The 15812-nt window shown below is 45.4% G+C and overlaps 1 protein-coding gene across 1 annotated transcript in view; it reads left to right on the top strand.

The window, feature by feature from the left end:
- LOC142301786 (ras-related and estrogen-regulated growth inhibitor-like protein) overlaps window positions 1-15812 on the top strand; it is a 29800-nt gene that overhangs the window by 2547 nt on the left and 11441 nt on the right. Inside the window, exons 2-3 of the mRNA XM_075342806.1 lie at window positions 796-849; window positions 13204-13280. Coding sequence (XP_075198921.1) covers window positions 796-849; window positions 13204-13280 — 131 coding nt within the window. The remainder of the gene's footprint in view (window positions 1-795; window positions 850-13203; window positions 13281-15812) is intronic.

The raw sequence follows: 15812 nt of genomic DNA, 5'->3' as shown, positions 1-15812 counted from the left end.
TGCTGTGTCAATACATTGCCATTGTCTGACACCAATTGATCATACTATGCCATCACTTTAAGATGGGAATAACCGCTTTAGATCTGTAAGATCATGTAGAATATTTTGCCACCAAAGTTCTCAGTGTACCTCTGTGGCTGAATAAGGACTCAATAGATTCAGGGACAGTAGAATAACTTGTAAAGGATGGATTCTCACATTCTAACTTCACAAATCATTGCTTTGTTCTATTCGTTTTTTGTGTGTCCAGTTATTAAATGACATTCTTTCCATCTGTTTTACCTAGTAGTCGATTGTTTTGAAAAAAGTAATGCATCAGTTTATGGTAAAATATGCACAGTGGAACCTTGAATCAAGAGTAACTTGGTTTGAGAGCATTTTGCAAGACAAGCAAAGCTTTTTAAAAAACTGTAACTTGGTTTAAGAGCAATGATTTGCAATAAGAGCAAATCCTCACCGTGCACACTTCCGGTTCTGTCCTTTCACCACACTCTGACCCGCTCTGGAGGTAACTTTCTGTCCATATGTACTGTATACTGTACTAGGTATACCATTGTACAGTCCACATATACTATTTAGCATATCTATCAAGAGTATAAGTGTAACTTAGTTTAAGAGCACACTCCCGGAACCAATTATGCTCGAAATCCAAGGCTCCACTGTATTTTCTTTCCTGTGTAATATACCACTGATGACACAAACAGAACAAGGGCTACTAGTCCTATGTTATAGAAGATCAGGCTGTCAGTGTTGGCTCCTAATACTGTAGTAACTTGGGATATTGTTTCTTTTCAGCACTGACAGTCCGATTCCTAACCAGACGTTTCATTGGAGAATATGGTGAACTGGGTAAGTGCTTACTTTATATGACGTGACATATCTACCTGTACGGGGAAATATTTCCTTGTTAAATCATCTTTGAACACCAACTTCACCAACTTTTGATTTTTCCAGTATTATATGCGATACTTTTGGTTAGCTTTTGATTAGTGAAGTATTTGTTAAATGAACCTTCTATGGCGGACTCCTGAATCTGGTAGATAGATTTACTGATGTCTTCATAAAAGTATATCATGTAATGCAATAAGGTGATTCTAAACCCCCTAAAGGTTCACGATGAAAAGGTCAAGTGTTTTAATATGATGATTTTAGATAGAATGTGAAACCCTTGTATTGCCTGAGGGGACTGCATTTTTCTGCCGAGCTATCATGGTAAAGGGCAAGTCTTAGAGGATGTTTTCAGACTTATAATAAAACATAGAAACAACAAAGAGCCAGCACCAATGTGCACTAAGGCATCAAATATTCCAAACTGCATTATAAAATTTTTTTTGAGATTTTTGGCAAAAAATTGCAATTTCTTGAGCTGCTTCGCCACGTCACGGCAAATCTCATTTGAAGCAGTCCTACACTAAAATATTTTTATAAAATGTGCCATGCGGCCTCACATATAAATAGCAGAACTGCTCTCAGCAGCACTCACCTGGTCTATTGCAGTCCCGTACCCATGACTGAGTCATGGCTGTGGGCGGGACAGGTCCAAGCAAATGCTGCATGAAGTATATATATAGCCTGTGGACAAAGCCTGATGACCCAATGTGAACAGTCACCAAACGCCAAAATCTATACAGATGGAATATATCCCAAATTGGGGTGCATAGCAAGGTGGAGGTCAACCACCGACCAATTCAACAAAGAAACAACAAAGAGCCAGCACCAATGTGCACTAAGGCATCAAATATTCCAAACTGCATTATAAAAAATTTTTTGAGATTTTTGGCAAAAAATTGCAATTTCTTGAGCTGCTTCGCCACGTCACGGCAAATCTCATTTGAAGCAGTCCTACACTAAAATATTTTTATAAAATGTGCCATGCGGCCTCACATATAAATAGCAGAACTGCTCTCAGCAGCACTCACCTGGTCTATTGCAGTCCCGTACCTATGACTGAGTCATGGCTGTGGGCGGGACAGGTCCAAGCAAATGCTGCATGAAGTATATATATAGCCTGTGGACAAAGCCTGATGACCCAATGTGAACAGTCACCAAACGCCAAAATCTATACAGATGGAATATATCCCAAATTGGGGTGCATAGCAAGGTGGAGGTCAACCACCGACCAATTCAACAAAGAAACAACAAAGAGCCAGCACCAATGTGCACTAAGGCATCAAATATTCCAAACTGCATTATAAAATTTTTTTTGAGATTTTTGGCAAAAAATTGCAATTTCTTGAGCTGCTTCGCCACGTCACGGCAAATCTCATTTGAAGCAGTCCTACACTAAAATATTTTTATAAAATGTGCCATGCGGCCTCACATATAAATAGCAGAACTGCTCTCAGCAGCACTCACCTGGTCTATTGCAGTCCCGTACCCATGACTGAGTCATGGCTGTGGGCGGGACAGGTCCAAGCAAATGCTGCATGAAGTATATATATAGCCTGTGGACAAAGCCTGATGACCCAATGTGAACAGTCACCAAACGCCAAAATCTATACAGATGGAATATATCCCAAATTGGGGTGCATAGCAAGGTGGAGGTCAACCACCGACCAATTCAACAAAGAAACAACAAAGAGCCAGCACCAATGTGCACTAAGGCATCAAATATTCCAAACTGCATTATAAAAATTTTTTTGAGATTTTTGGCAAAAAATTGCAATTTCTTGAGCTGCTTCGCCACGTCACGGCAAATCTCATTTGAAGCAGTCCTACACTAAAATATTTTTATAAAATGTGCCATGCGGCCTCACATATAAATAGCAGAACTGCTCTCAGCAGCACTCACCTGGTCTATTGCAGTCCCGTACCCATGACTGAGTCATGGCTGTGGGCGGGACAGGTCCAAGCAAATGCTGCATGAAGTATATATATAGCCTGTGGACAAAGCCTGATGACCCAATGTGAACAGTCACCAAACGCCAAAATCTATACAGATGGAATATATCCCAAATTGGGGTGCATAGCAAGGTGGAGGTCAACCACCGACCAATTCAACAAAGAAACAACAAAGAGCCAGCACCAATGTGCACTAAGGCATCAAATATTCCAAACTGCATTATAAAAATTTTTTTGAGATTTTTGGCAAAAAATTGCAATTTCTTGAGCTGCTTCGCCACGTCACGGCAAATCTCATTTGAAGCAGTCCTACACTAAAATATTTTTATAAAATGTGCCATGCGGCCTCACATATAAATAGCAGAACTGCTCTCAGCAGCACTCACCTGGTCTATTGCAGTCCCGTACCCATGACTGAGTCATGGCTGTGGGCGGGACAGGTCCAAGCAAATGCTGCATGAAGTATATATATAGCCTGTGGACAAAGCCTGATGACCCAATGTGAACAGTCACCAAACGCCAAAATCTATACAGATGGAATATATCCCAAATTGGGGTGCATAGCAAGGTGGAGGTCAACCACCGACCAATTCAACAAAGAAACAACAAAGAGCCAGCACCAATGTGCACTAAGGCATCAAATATTCCAAACTGCATTCTAAAAATTTTTTTGAGATTTTTGGCAAAAAATTGCAATTTCTTGAGCTGCTTCGCCACGTCACGGCAAATCTCATTTGAAGCAGTCCTACACTAAAATATTTTTATAAAATGTGCCATGCGGCCTCACATATAAATAGCAGAACTGCTCTCAGCAGCACTCACCTGGTCTATTGCAGTCCCGTACCCATGACTGAGTCATGGCTGTGGGCGGGACAGGTCCAAGCAAATGCTGCATGAAGTATATATATAGCCTGTGGACAAAGCCTGATGACCCAATGTGAACAGTCACCAAAGTTTTATAAAAATATTTTAGTGTAGGACTGCTTCAAATGAGATTTGCCGTGACGTGGCGAAGCAGCTCAAGAAATTGCAATTTTTTGCCAAAAATCTCAAAAAAAATTTTTATAATGCAGTTTGGAATATTTGATGCCTTAGTGCACATTGGTGCTGGCTCTTTGTTGTTTCTTTGTTGAATTGGTCGGTGGTTGACCTCCACCTTGCTATGCACCCCAATTTGGGATATATTCCATCTGTATAGATTTTGGCGTTTGGTGACTGTTCACATTGGGTCATCAGGCTTTGTCCACAGGCTATATATATACTTCATGCAGCATTTGCTTGGACCTGTCCCGCCCACAGCCATGACTCAGTCATGGGTACGGGACTGCAATAGACCAGGTGAGTGCTGCTGAGAGCAGTTCTGCTATTTATATGTGAGGCCGCATGGCACATTTTATAAAAATATTTTAGTGTAGGACTGCTTCAAATGAGATTTGCCGTGACGTGGCGAAGCAGCTCAAGAAATTGCAATTTTTTGCCAAAAATCTCAAAAAAATTTTTATAATGCAGTTTGGAATATTTGATGCCTTAGTGCACATTGGTGCTGGCTCTTTGTTGTTTCTTTGTTGAATTGGTCGGTGGTTGACCTCCACCTTGCTATGCACCCCAATTTGGGATATATTCCATCTGTATAGATTTTGGCGTTTGGTTTGGCGTTTGGCGCATGGCACATTTTATAAAAATATTTTAGTGTAGGACTGCTTCAAATGAGATTTGCCGTGACGTGGCGAAGCAGCTCAAGAAATTGCAATTTTTTGCCAAAAATCTCAAAAAAAATTTTATAATGCAGTTTGGAATATTTGATGCCTTAGTGCACATTGGTGCTGGCTCTTTGTTGTTTCTTTTTTTATAATAAAACATAACCTTAATTTAAAATACATAGCAATAATATATTCTGTATACATTGCCACAGATTGATTGCATTCTGTCATTTGTCCTATACCCAGCCATGTATCAGGAATATTTACAGATAGATAAACATACAGCATATAAGTATGTTTAGTATAAGTGCATTGCATACTCTGTACAGTACAGTAGTTTCCAGTGTAAAATATACTAACTATGACTAGTATAGTAAAGAAACTGGGGGGACTATTCAAGCGCAATAGGGTTTTATCCTAAAAACTGATAATTAGGCCGGAGTCACACTTGCAAGTGACTCGTGCATAACTCACATCGCATCACCCAACACGGCCTGCTCCCTCCGGACAGGAGCGGGTCGGCTCCATGTACTCCTATGCAGCTGAGACACTCTTGTCCAGAACGCGGCAGGTCGTGCCGGGTGATGCAATGTGAGTTATGCACGAGTCACTCGCAAGTGTGACTCCAGCCTTATAGTGAGAAACTAGTTATGACTGTGCCCCTACATTCACGTGTTACTTACACAATACCTAACAGGTCCCTGTTCACACTAGGATAGTCCCTAATCTGATCCTAATTTGTCCCCACTTAACCATGGAGGTTGGCACCCTAAGAATACTCAATGGCAATACCATTCAACGTGGACTGACCCCGAGTGTCTTTAACTGCATCCTGGTCAATGTGCAACACAAAAACAGGGATAACAGAAAAGCAAAATACACATAACTAGAGGATGAGGTGCATACCAGCCACCCAAACCATGTTACTTATGACTGTTTGTATATGAACCTCTGAACAGTAAATGTGACTATGTTGGCGCAATATAAATAAAGAATATTATTATTATTTTCTAAGAGAAAAGAAAGAGCAGTCGGGAGGGGAATCACTCACAAATTCTTTTGAAGGGAAAACAAATAGGATTTACCATTCAAGATAAACCCCCTAGCTAAAGAGCTAAAACTCCAACTACCTATCCAACTGGAAATATAACCAGCAAAGAAGGCCGGTGCAAGGAGAGTATAAATAACCCCTCCCAAGTTGCGAAAGGACAAAACCAAATAGGGAAGTGGGGACACCTGTATTAGAAGTATACTCAAGAAAGGGAAGAAAAGACAAAAGAACCATCAGCAGTTGGACAGAGACCAAAACAGGCTTTTGGATTTGCAGAGTGGGCGACAGACCATGTAGCAAGAGCTAAGGGATTGATTCCCAAAACAAAGGCATGACATTAATGCTGTTCACCTTGTGGGGTTGTGTGACTACAACACTAGTTAAAAGGGTATTCCCATCTCCAAGATGCTATCACATTATGTAGTAGGTGTAATAATAATATTAGCAATTGCCTCCAATTAGAAATGTAGTATAGTTCTCTTAATTAGCTATGTCACTTGCCTCATGTGCAGGGCATTGCAGTAGCTATGTATCCATGGTTACGACCACTCATATACAGTTACATGTCAATGGTTGTAACCATGGATAGCAAAGCTACTGTAATCCCCTGCAGATTAGGTAAGTGACATAACTAATCAGGCTTTTACATTTCTAATTAGAGGTATTCGATATTATTATTATTATTTTCTTTTTCGCTCCTAATTGGGAGACCCAGACAATTGGGTGTATAGGGTGTATAGCTACTGCCTCCGGAGGCCGCACAAAGTACTACACTTAAAAGTGTAAGGCCCCTCCCCTTCTGGCTATACACCCCCCCGTGGGAGCACGGGTCCCTCAGTTTTTGCTTTGTGCGAAGGAGGTCAGACACGCACGCATAGCTCCACTGTTTAGTCAGCAGCAGCTGCTGACTATGTCGGATGGAAGAAAAGAGGGCCCATACGAGGGCCCCCAGCATGCTCCCTTCTCACCCCACTTTCTGTCGGCGGTGTTTGTTAAGGTTGAGGTACCCATTGTGGGTACGGAGGCTGGAGCCCACATGCTGATTCCTTCCCCATCCCCATTAGGGCTCTGGGTGAAGTGGGACTTTACCGGTCTCCAGGCACTGAGACCGTGCTCCATCCGCAGCCCCTGGAGAAGCCGCTGGATATGGAGCTGAGTATCGTCAGGGACATGGCCCTGCTCCGTCAAGGTACTCTGTGTCCCCGTGCATACGCGCGCACACCGCAGCATTGCTGGGTGTGTTAGTGCGCCGGGGACATCAGCGCTGCTGCGCTTGTGCCATTTCCTCACTACAGCTCGGCTGAGTGGGTAGATCAGGGCGAACGGTCGCGCCGGCCGCTGGGGTCAGTCGCACTGTGACACGGCTGGGACTTGTGGTGCGCCGGGGACTTCCGCGCTGGCCATGCATATATCTCGGCCGCGCTTATTACTACAGTCCCCGGCTTTTGCGGCCTAGTTCGTCTCGTGCCCGCCTCCGCACCTGCCAGTCAGGAGGAGGGCGGGACGCTGTACAGAGCATCAGCGCTGAGGCCTGGAGTCTTTTTTACATACTCCAGCCCTCACACTAGGCACAGGGGGACGCAGTTTCCCGCACTTTTGTCTGTGGCACGCCCACGGTCCGCCCCTCTTCACAGGACGCCGGCAGCCATTCCTGCCTGCACGCTGAGCTGCAGAGGGGAGACGGGGAGACCCAGACACGGGATTCTACGGCCTCATACCCGCTGTTCAGCGGGCGGTAAGCAGCCCTCAAGGGCTCACCCCCACTTGTGCCGTTTGTGTACCTGGTATTTTGTGTTTGCAAATACTGACACTGTACGGTCGCTGGTGTTCTCGGCTATATACCCTCCTAGATTACAAGGAGGCAACAGCATGTCGTCCGCAAAACGCAAGGGTGCCAAGGCACAGACGTTATATGCTGCCTGTACCGCATGTGGGACTGCTCTACCGGCAGGTTCCACTGACCCCCATTGTGTGCAGTGCTCGGCCCCTGTGACACTTGCACAGCCGGGGCCTCTGCTAGACGTGACCCAGGGTGTACCACCTGTGAATGCTGTCCAGGTGACAGGAACGGAGTTTGCAGCTTTTGCTGACAGATTGTCTATGACTATGTCTAAAATTCTTGAAACATTGCAGTCTAGACCAGTAACTCAGACCACGGACACTGTTGAATCATTGCTCCCTGGTCCCCCTCAACTGGAACACTTCCGTGCTCCGGGGGTGTCACACGCACCCCAGGGTGACGTCTCTGACTCGGACGACAGTCCCAGACACCCTAAACGGGCTCGCTATGAGGGGCCCTCAACTTCGTCTCACTGGTCAGGATCCCAGCGGGATGAATCTATGGGTGATGAGGCGGATGTAACTGACCAGGATTCTGATCCTGGGACCGCTCTCAATCTCGATACACCGGATGGTGACGCCATAGTGAATGATCTTATAGCGTCCATCAATAAGATGTTAGATATTTCTCCGTCAGCTCCTCCTGCGGAGGAGTCAGCTTCACAGCATGAGAAATTCCATTTCAGATATCCCAAGCGTAAATTAAGCTCTTTTCTGGACCACGCTGACTTTAGAGACGCAATCCAGAAACACCACGCTTCTCCTGATAAGCGGTTTTCCAAACGGCTTAAAGATACACGCTATCCTTTCCCCCCTGACGTGGTCAAGGGCTGGACCCAGTGTCCCAAGGTGGATCCTCCAATCTCCAGGCTTGCAGCTAGATCCTTAGTTGCAGTAGAAGATGGAGCGGCACTTAAAGATGCCACTGATAGACAGATGGAGCTCTGGTTGAAATCCATCTATGAAGCTATTGGAGCGTCGTTGGCGCCAGCATTTGCAGCCGTATGGGCACTCCAAGCTATTTCAGCTGGGCTTACGCAAGTCGACTCAGTCACACGTACATCTGCTCCGCAGGTGGCACCATTGACCTCTCAAATGTCTGCATTCGCGTCTTACGCGATTAATGCTGTCCTAGACTCTACGAGCCGTACGGCGGTGGCGTCAGCCAACTCCGTGGTTTTACGCAGAGCCCTATGGTTGAGAGAATGGAAGGCAGATTCGGCTTCCAAGAAGTGCTTAACCAGTTTGCCCTTTTCTCGTGACCGATTGTTTGGTGAGCGTTTGGATGAAATCATTAAACACTCCAAGGGTAAGGATTCATCCTTACCTCAACACAGACAAAACAAACCCCAACAAAGGAGGGGTCAGTCTGGTTTTCGGTCCTTTCGAGGCTCAGGCAGGTCCCAATTCTCCTCGTCCAAAAGGACTCAAAAGGATCAGAGAGGCTCAGATTCTTGGCGGACTCAATCACGCCCAAAAAAGACAGCAGGAAGAACCGTTACCAAGACGGCTTCCTCATGACTCTCAGCCTCCTCTCTCCGCATCCTCGGTCGGTGGCAGGCTCTCCCGCTTTGGCGACATTTGGCTGTCACAGGTCAAAGACCGTTGGGTGAGGGACATTCTGTCTCACGGGTACAGGATAGAGTTCAGCTCTCGTCCTCCAACTCGTTTCTTCAGAACTTCTCCACCGCCTGACCGGGCCGATGCTCTGCTGCAGGCGGTGGCCGCTCTAAAGGCGGAAGGAGTGGTGACTTCCGTTCCTCTTCAGGAACAAGGTCACGGTTTTTACTCCAATTTGTTTGTGGTGCCAAAGAAGGACGGGTCGTTTCGTCCCGTCCTGGATCTAAAGTTGCTCAACAAACACGTAAAAACCAGGAGATTCCGGATGGAATCTCTCCGCTCCGTCATCGCCTCAATGTCTCAAGGAGATTTCCTAGCATCAATAGACATCAAAGATGCTTATCTCCACGTACCGATTGCGCCAGAGCATCAGCGTTTTCTACGCTTCGTTATAGGAAGCGAACACCTGCAGTTCGTAGCGCTTCCTTTCGGGCTGGCAACAGCCCCTCGGGTCTTCACCAAGGTCATGGCAGCAGTAGTAGCAGTCCTGCACTCACAGGGTCACTCTGTGATCCCGTATCTGGACGATCTGCTGATAAAGGCACCCTCTCTAGAGGCATGCCAACACAGTCTGAACGTGGCACTGAAGACTCTCCAGAGGTTCGGGTGGATTGTCAACTTTTCAAAGTCAAATCTAACCCCGACCCAATCACTAACATATCTTGGCATGGAGTTTCATACTCTCTCAGCGATAGTGAAACTTCCACTGGACAAGCAGTGCTCGCTGCAGACAGGGGTGCAATCTCTTCTTCAGAGCCAGTCGCACTCCTTGAGGCGCCTCATGCATTTCCTAGGGAAAATGGTGGCAGCAATGGAAGCAGTCCCTTTCGCGCAGTTTCATCTGCGCCCTCTACAATGGGACATTCTCCGCCAATGGGACGGGAAGTCGACGTCCCTCGACAGGGATGTCTCCCTCTCTCAGACAGCCAGGGACTCTCTCCGGTGGTGGCTTCTTCCAACCTCATTGTCAAAGGGAAGGTCGTTTCTACCCCCATCCTGGGCGGTGGTCACGACAGATGCGAGCCTATCAGGGTGGGGAGCAGTGTTTCTTCACCACAGGGCTCAGGGTACGTGGACTCAGAGTCCACCCTTCAGATCAATGTTCTGGAAATCAGAGCAGTTTTTCTTGCCCTGCGAGCCTTCCAACAGTGGCTGGCAGGCAAGCAGATCCGGATTCAGTCGGACAATTCCACAGCGGTGGCGTACATCAACCACCAAGGGGGAACACGCAGTCGGCAAGCCTTCCAGGAAGTCCGGCGGATTCTGACGTTGGTGGAAGACACAGCATCCACCATATCCGCAGTTCACATCCCAGGCGTGGAAAACTGGGAAGCAGACTTTCTAAGTCGCCAGGGCATGGACGCAGGAGAATGGTCCCTCCACCCGGACGTGTTTCAGGAGATCTGTCGCCACTGGGGGATGCCGGACGTCGACCTGATGGCGTCACGGCACAACAACAAGGTCCCGGTTTTCATGGCACGGTCTCACGATCACCGAGCTCTGGCGGCAGACGCCTTAGTTCAAGATTGGTCGCAGTTCCAGCTACCTTATGTGTTCCCACCTCTGGCATTGTTGCCCAGAGTGCTCCGCAAAATCAGGTCCGACTGCCGCCGCGCCATTCTCGTGGCTCCAGACTGGCCAAGGAGGTCGTGGTACCCGGATCTGTGGCATCTCACAGTAGGCCAACCGTGGGCGCTACCAGACCGTCCAGACTTGCTGTCTCAAGGGCCGTTTTTCCATCTGAATTCCGCGGCCCTGAACCTGACTGTGTGGCCATTGAGTCCTGGATCCTAGGGACCTCAGGTTTATCTCATGAAGTTGTTGCCACCATGAGACAGGCTAGGAAACCATCCTCCGCCAAGATCTACCACAGGACGTGGAAGATATTCCTATCTTGGTGCTCTGCCCAGGGAGTTTCTCCCTGGCCATTTGCATTGCCTATTTTTCTTTCCTTCCTGCAGTCTGGGTTGGAAAAAGGTTTGTCGCTTAGCTCCCTTAAAGGTCAAGTTTCCGCGCTATCCGTATTTTTTCAGAAACGCCTAGCGCGACTTCCTAAGGTACGCACGTTCTTGCAAGGGGTTTGTCATATCGTTCCCCCTTACAAGCGGCCGTTGGAACCCTGGGATCTGAACAAGGTTCTAATTGCTCTCCAGAAGCCGCCTTTCGAGCCTATGAAGGAGATTTCTTTTTCTCGGCTTTCACAGAAAGTGGCTTTTCTAGTGGCGGTCACGTCTCTTCGGAGAGTGTCCGAGCTGGCGGCGTTATCTTGCAAATCTCCCTTCCTGGTGTTTCACCAAGATAAGGTAGTTCTGCGTCCAATACCAGAGTTTCTTCCCAAGGTGGTATCTTCCTTTCATCTCAATCAGGATATCACTTTACCATCCTTGTGTCCGCATCCAGTTCACCAATTTGAAAAGGGTTTGCATCTGTTGGACCTGGTGAGAGCACTCAGGATCTACATTTCCCGCACGGCGCCTATGCACCGTTCGGATGCACTCTTTATCCTGGTCGCTGGTCAGCACAAAGGGTCGCAAGCTTCCAAATCCACCCTTGCGCGGTGGATCAAGGAACCAATTCTTCACACCTACCGTTCTGCTGGGCTTCCGATTCCATCTGGACTGAAGGCCCATTCTACCAGAGCCGTGGGTGCGTCCTGGGCATTACGGCATCAGGCTACGGCTCAGCAGGTGTGCCAGGCGGCTACCTGGTCGAGTCTGCACACTTTTACCAAGCATTATCAGGTGCATACCTACGCTTCGGCGGATGCCAGCCTAGGTAGACAAGTCCTTCAGGCGGCGGTGGCCCACCTGTAAGAAAGGGCTGCTTGACAGCCCTTTCACGAGGTATTCTTTTACCCACCCAGGGACTGCTTTTGGACGTCCCAATTGTCTGGGTCTCCCAATTAGGAGCGAAAAAGAAGAAGGGAATTTTGTTTACTTACCGTAAATTCCTTTTCTTCTAGCTCCAATTGGGAGACCCAGCACCCGCCCTGTTTTTTTCTTAGGGTATTTGTTTTTCGGATGCACATGTTGTTCATGTTGATAAGTTGTGTTCTCCGATATTGTCTATCGGATTGAATTTGTTTTTGAAACAGTTATTGGCTTTCCTCCTTCTTGCTTTTGCACTAAAACTGAGGGACCCGTGCTCCCACGGGGGGGTGTATAGCCAGAAGGGGAGGGGCCTTACACTTTTAAGTGTAGTACTTTGTGCGGCCTCCGGAGGCAGTAGCTATACACCCTATACACCCAATTGTCTGGGTCTCCCAATTGGAGCTAGAAGAAAAGGAATTTACGGTAAGTAAACAAAATTCCCTTCATTATTATTATTCCACCTACTACATATTTTGATAGATTCTTGGAGCTTTTGAAAAGAGATGTTCCAGCTGCTGCATCCCCATCAGGTTGGAAGGTCCAACATGGTAGTCAATATAGCGGAGAGAGTTGGTGATCTGCGCTGCTTGTTTCGTATTGACTGTGAAACGTCCATTGTGCGGTATCGGGGTGTCTATGCAGTTTTATTCTCAAAGCGTTTCGAAGTTAACAGATGTCTTCTTCAGGAGTCAAAATTGTACTATTCTGGTTCTTCTTCTGAAGAAGTTTGTTAACTTCGAGACAGGTTGAAAATAAAACTGCATAGACACCCCGATACCACACATTGGACTTTTTATTGTGGATACAAAACCAGCAGCACAGATCACCCACTTTATCCACTATATTTATTAGTATAGTAAAGAAAAACAATTTGTAGATACTGTTGTGTGCCATATATTCCAATTTCCATAATCCTAATGCCTGGGAAACATCACTAATGTCATTACTGCAGAGTGCATTGTACTTGTCCTCCTCCTGTTTGTTCCTAACGTCATAATAAACCTATTTTTAGACGGTGCCATTCACGTGAAATAAAGAAACTGCCTAATTAACTTAGAAACTGTAGGATAACATCATTTGTCTGCGGCTTTCTGCACAATCCTACATATACAGTAAATGTAATGAAATAAAAGCTCCGTATTAAGGTGATCAGACGCAGATGTGGCTTAGTGGATATTGATGTATTCAAGTTCTGAACATGCAAACTGGTTTTCCTACAATCCTCTGCACATATCGTACAGTATGTTAATCCTGTTATGACCGTGCTGTGCTTTCATTGCAGAATCTATATATAGCCACAATGTTTTGGTGGATGGAAAGGAAGTCATCTTTAATATTTGGGATTTTCCATATTCCAAGGTGAGCGATTTGTATTTCTCCTGGCCATTACCTCACTGTAGTTTTAGTCAAACTAGAAAGAAAATTATTTTTAGGCAGTATATCAAATTTTTTACTAGCAATCCTACCTTCATTAAATATTTAAAACATCAATTTTTATTAGATACATTTTAAAAGTACAAAATAATCTCACACCGTGAGTGAATAAACACAGCCAACAAAGTTTTTAAATATTTAATGAAGGTAGGATTGCTAGTAAAAAATTTGATATACTGCCTAAAAATAATTTTCTTTCTAGTTTGCTCACTGTAGTTTTCCAGAAAACTTTACTATTTGTTTGTATATAGGCTGTGATAAGGTACAACACGAAATATCTCAATACAATGGTGGCTCTTGGGGCTAGTTCACACGACCAAACAGTGGCTGTATTTTCTTATCCATATTCTCACCGCATGACCAGGGGCCCATTTCTACCTCTAAAACAGGTTGAATTGTGCATGGGTGGCAAAGGGCTCATATACTGTTCTTGCACAGTGGCTCTCCTCTTCTCTCCGTGTCTGCCACTGAGCTCAAACACATGTTTTGTGACCAGAATTACCATTACTTCATAGGTTTATGAGTTTATCCGCAACTTGTTGCCATATCACGGACTTTAAAATATGACTACTACACCGTGTGCAGAATTATTAGGCAAGTTGTATTTTAGAGGGTTTTTTTTATTATTGATCAACAACGATGTTCTCAATCAACCCAAAAGGCTCATATATATCAAAGCTTAATATTTTTGGAAGTTGGAGTGGGTTTTTTTTTAGCTCTGATCTTAGGAGGATATCTGTTTGTGCAGGTAACTATTGCTGTGCAGAATTATTAGGCAACTTAATAAAAACCAAATATATTCCCATCTCACTTGTTTATTTTCACCAGGTAAATCAATATAACTGCACAAAATTAAGAAAGAAATATTTCTGACATACAAAAACAAAACCACCAAAAAATTAGTGGCCAATATAGCCACCTTTCTTTATGATGACACCCAACAGCCTACCATCCATAGATTCTGTCAGTTGCTTGATCTGTTTACGATCAACATTGCGTGCAGCAGCCACCACAGCATCCAGACACTGTTCCGAGAGGTGTACTGTTTTCCCTCCATGTAGCTCTCACGTTTTATGAGGGACCACAGGTTCTCTATGGGGTTCAGATCAGGTGAACAAGGGAGCCATATCATTATTTTTTCATCTTTTAGACCTTTACTGGCCAGCCACGCTGTGGAGAAGTTGGATGCATGTGATGGAGCATTGTCCTGCATGAAAATCATGTTTTTCTTGAACGATACCGACTTCTTCCTGTACCACTGCTTGAAGAAGTTGTCTTCCAGAAACTGGCAGTAGGTCTGGGAGTTGAGCTTCACTCCATCCTCAACCCGAAAAGGTCCCACAAGTTCATCTTTGATGATACCAGCCCATACCTGTCCTCCACCTCCACCTTGCTGGCGTCTGAGTCGGAGTGGAGCTCTCTGCCCCTTACTGATCCAGCTCTGCCCCATCCATCTGGCCCATCAAGAGTCACTCTCATTTCATCAGTCCATAAAACCTTTCAAAAATCAGTCTTAAGATATTTCTTGGTCCAGTCTTGACGTTTTATCTTATGTTTCTTGTTCAAAGGTGGTTGTTTTTCAACCTTCCTTACCTTGGCCATGTCCCTGAGTATGGCACACCTTGTGCTTTTTGATACTCCAGTAACGTTGCAGCTCTGAAATATGGCCAAACTGGTGGCAAATGGCATCTTGGCAGCTTCACGCTTGATTTTCCTCAATTCATGGAAAGTTATTTTGCGCCTTTTTTGCCCAACACGCTTCTTGCGACCCTGTTGGCTATTTGCCATGAAATGCTTGATTGTTCGGTGATCACGCTTCAAACGTTTGGCAGTTTCAAGACCTCTGCATCCCTCTGCAAGACATCTCACAATTTTGGACTTTTGAGAGCCCGTCAAATCTTTCTTCTGACCCATTTTACGAAAGGAAAGGTAGTTGCCTAATAATTAAGCACACCTTTTATAGGATGTTGATGTCATTACACCACACCCCTCCTCATTACAGAGATGCACATCACCTGATTTACTTAATTGGTAGCTGGCTCTCAAGCTTATACAGCTTGGAGTAGGACAACATGTATAAAAAGTATCATGTGCTCAAAATACTCATTTGCCTAATAATTCTGCACACAGTGTATATCGTCATGTGAAATGGCTTTTAGGTTCACGTGTTGGAAACAGGTAAAATGTCCATATGTTAGGAACTGAGGGATTTTGACTAGGACTAATTTGTGATGATTGCACAACTCCAAAAGTATCTCCAAAGCCCTTGTGGAGTGTTTTTTTTTTGGATGCAGTGGCTTGAGAAATCAAGGAAAGGACACTAAGTGAACAGGCAATTGGGTCATCATGGTTCCTAGGACTTTTTGATGCATGTGGTGATGGATGAGGTGAGTCCATCTGATCCTTTCCCACAGAACTACTGTAGCACAAATGTGTGATTATGTTAATGTTGGCTAT

The sequence above is a fragment of the Anomaloglossus baeobatrachus genome, chromosome 4 (genome assembly GCF_048569485.1).
Source record: "Anomaloglossus baeobatrachus isolate aAnoBae1 chromosome 4, aAnoBae1.hap1, whole genome shotgun sequence".
Lineage (NCBI taxonomy): Eukaryota > Metazoa > Chordata > Amphibia > Anura > Aromobatidae > Anomaloglossus > Anomaloglossus baeobatrachus.
Note: the sequence above shows the minus strand (reverse complement) of the source record. Positions and strands in the feature narration are given on the sequence as shown.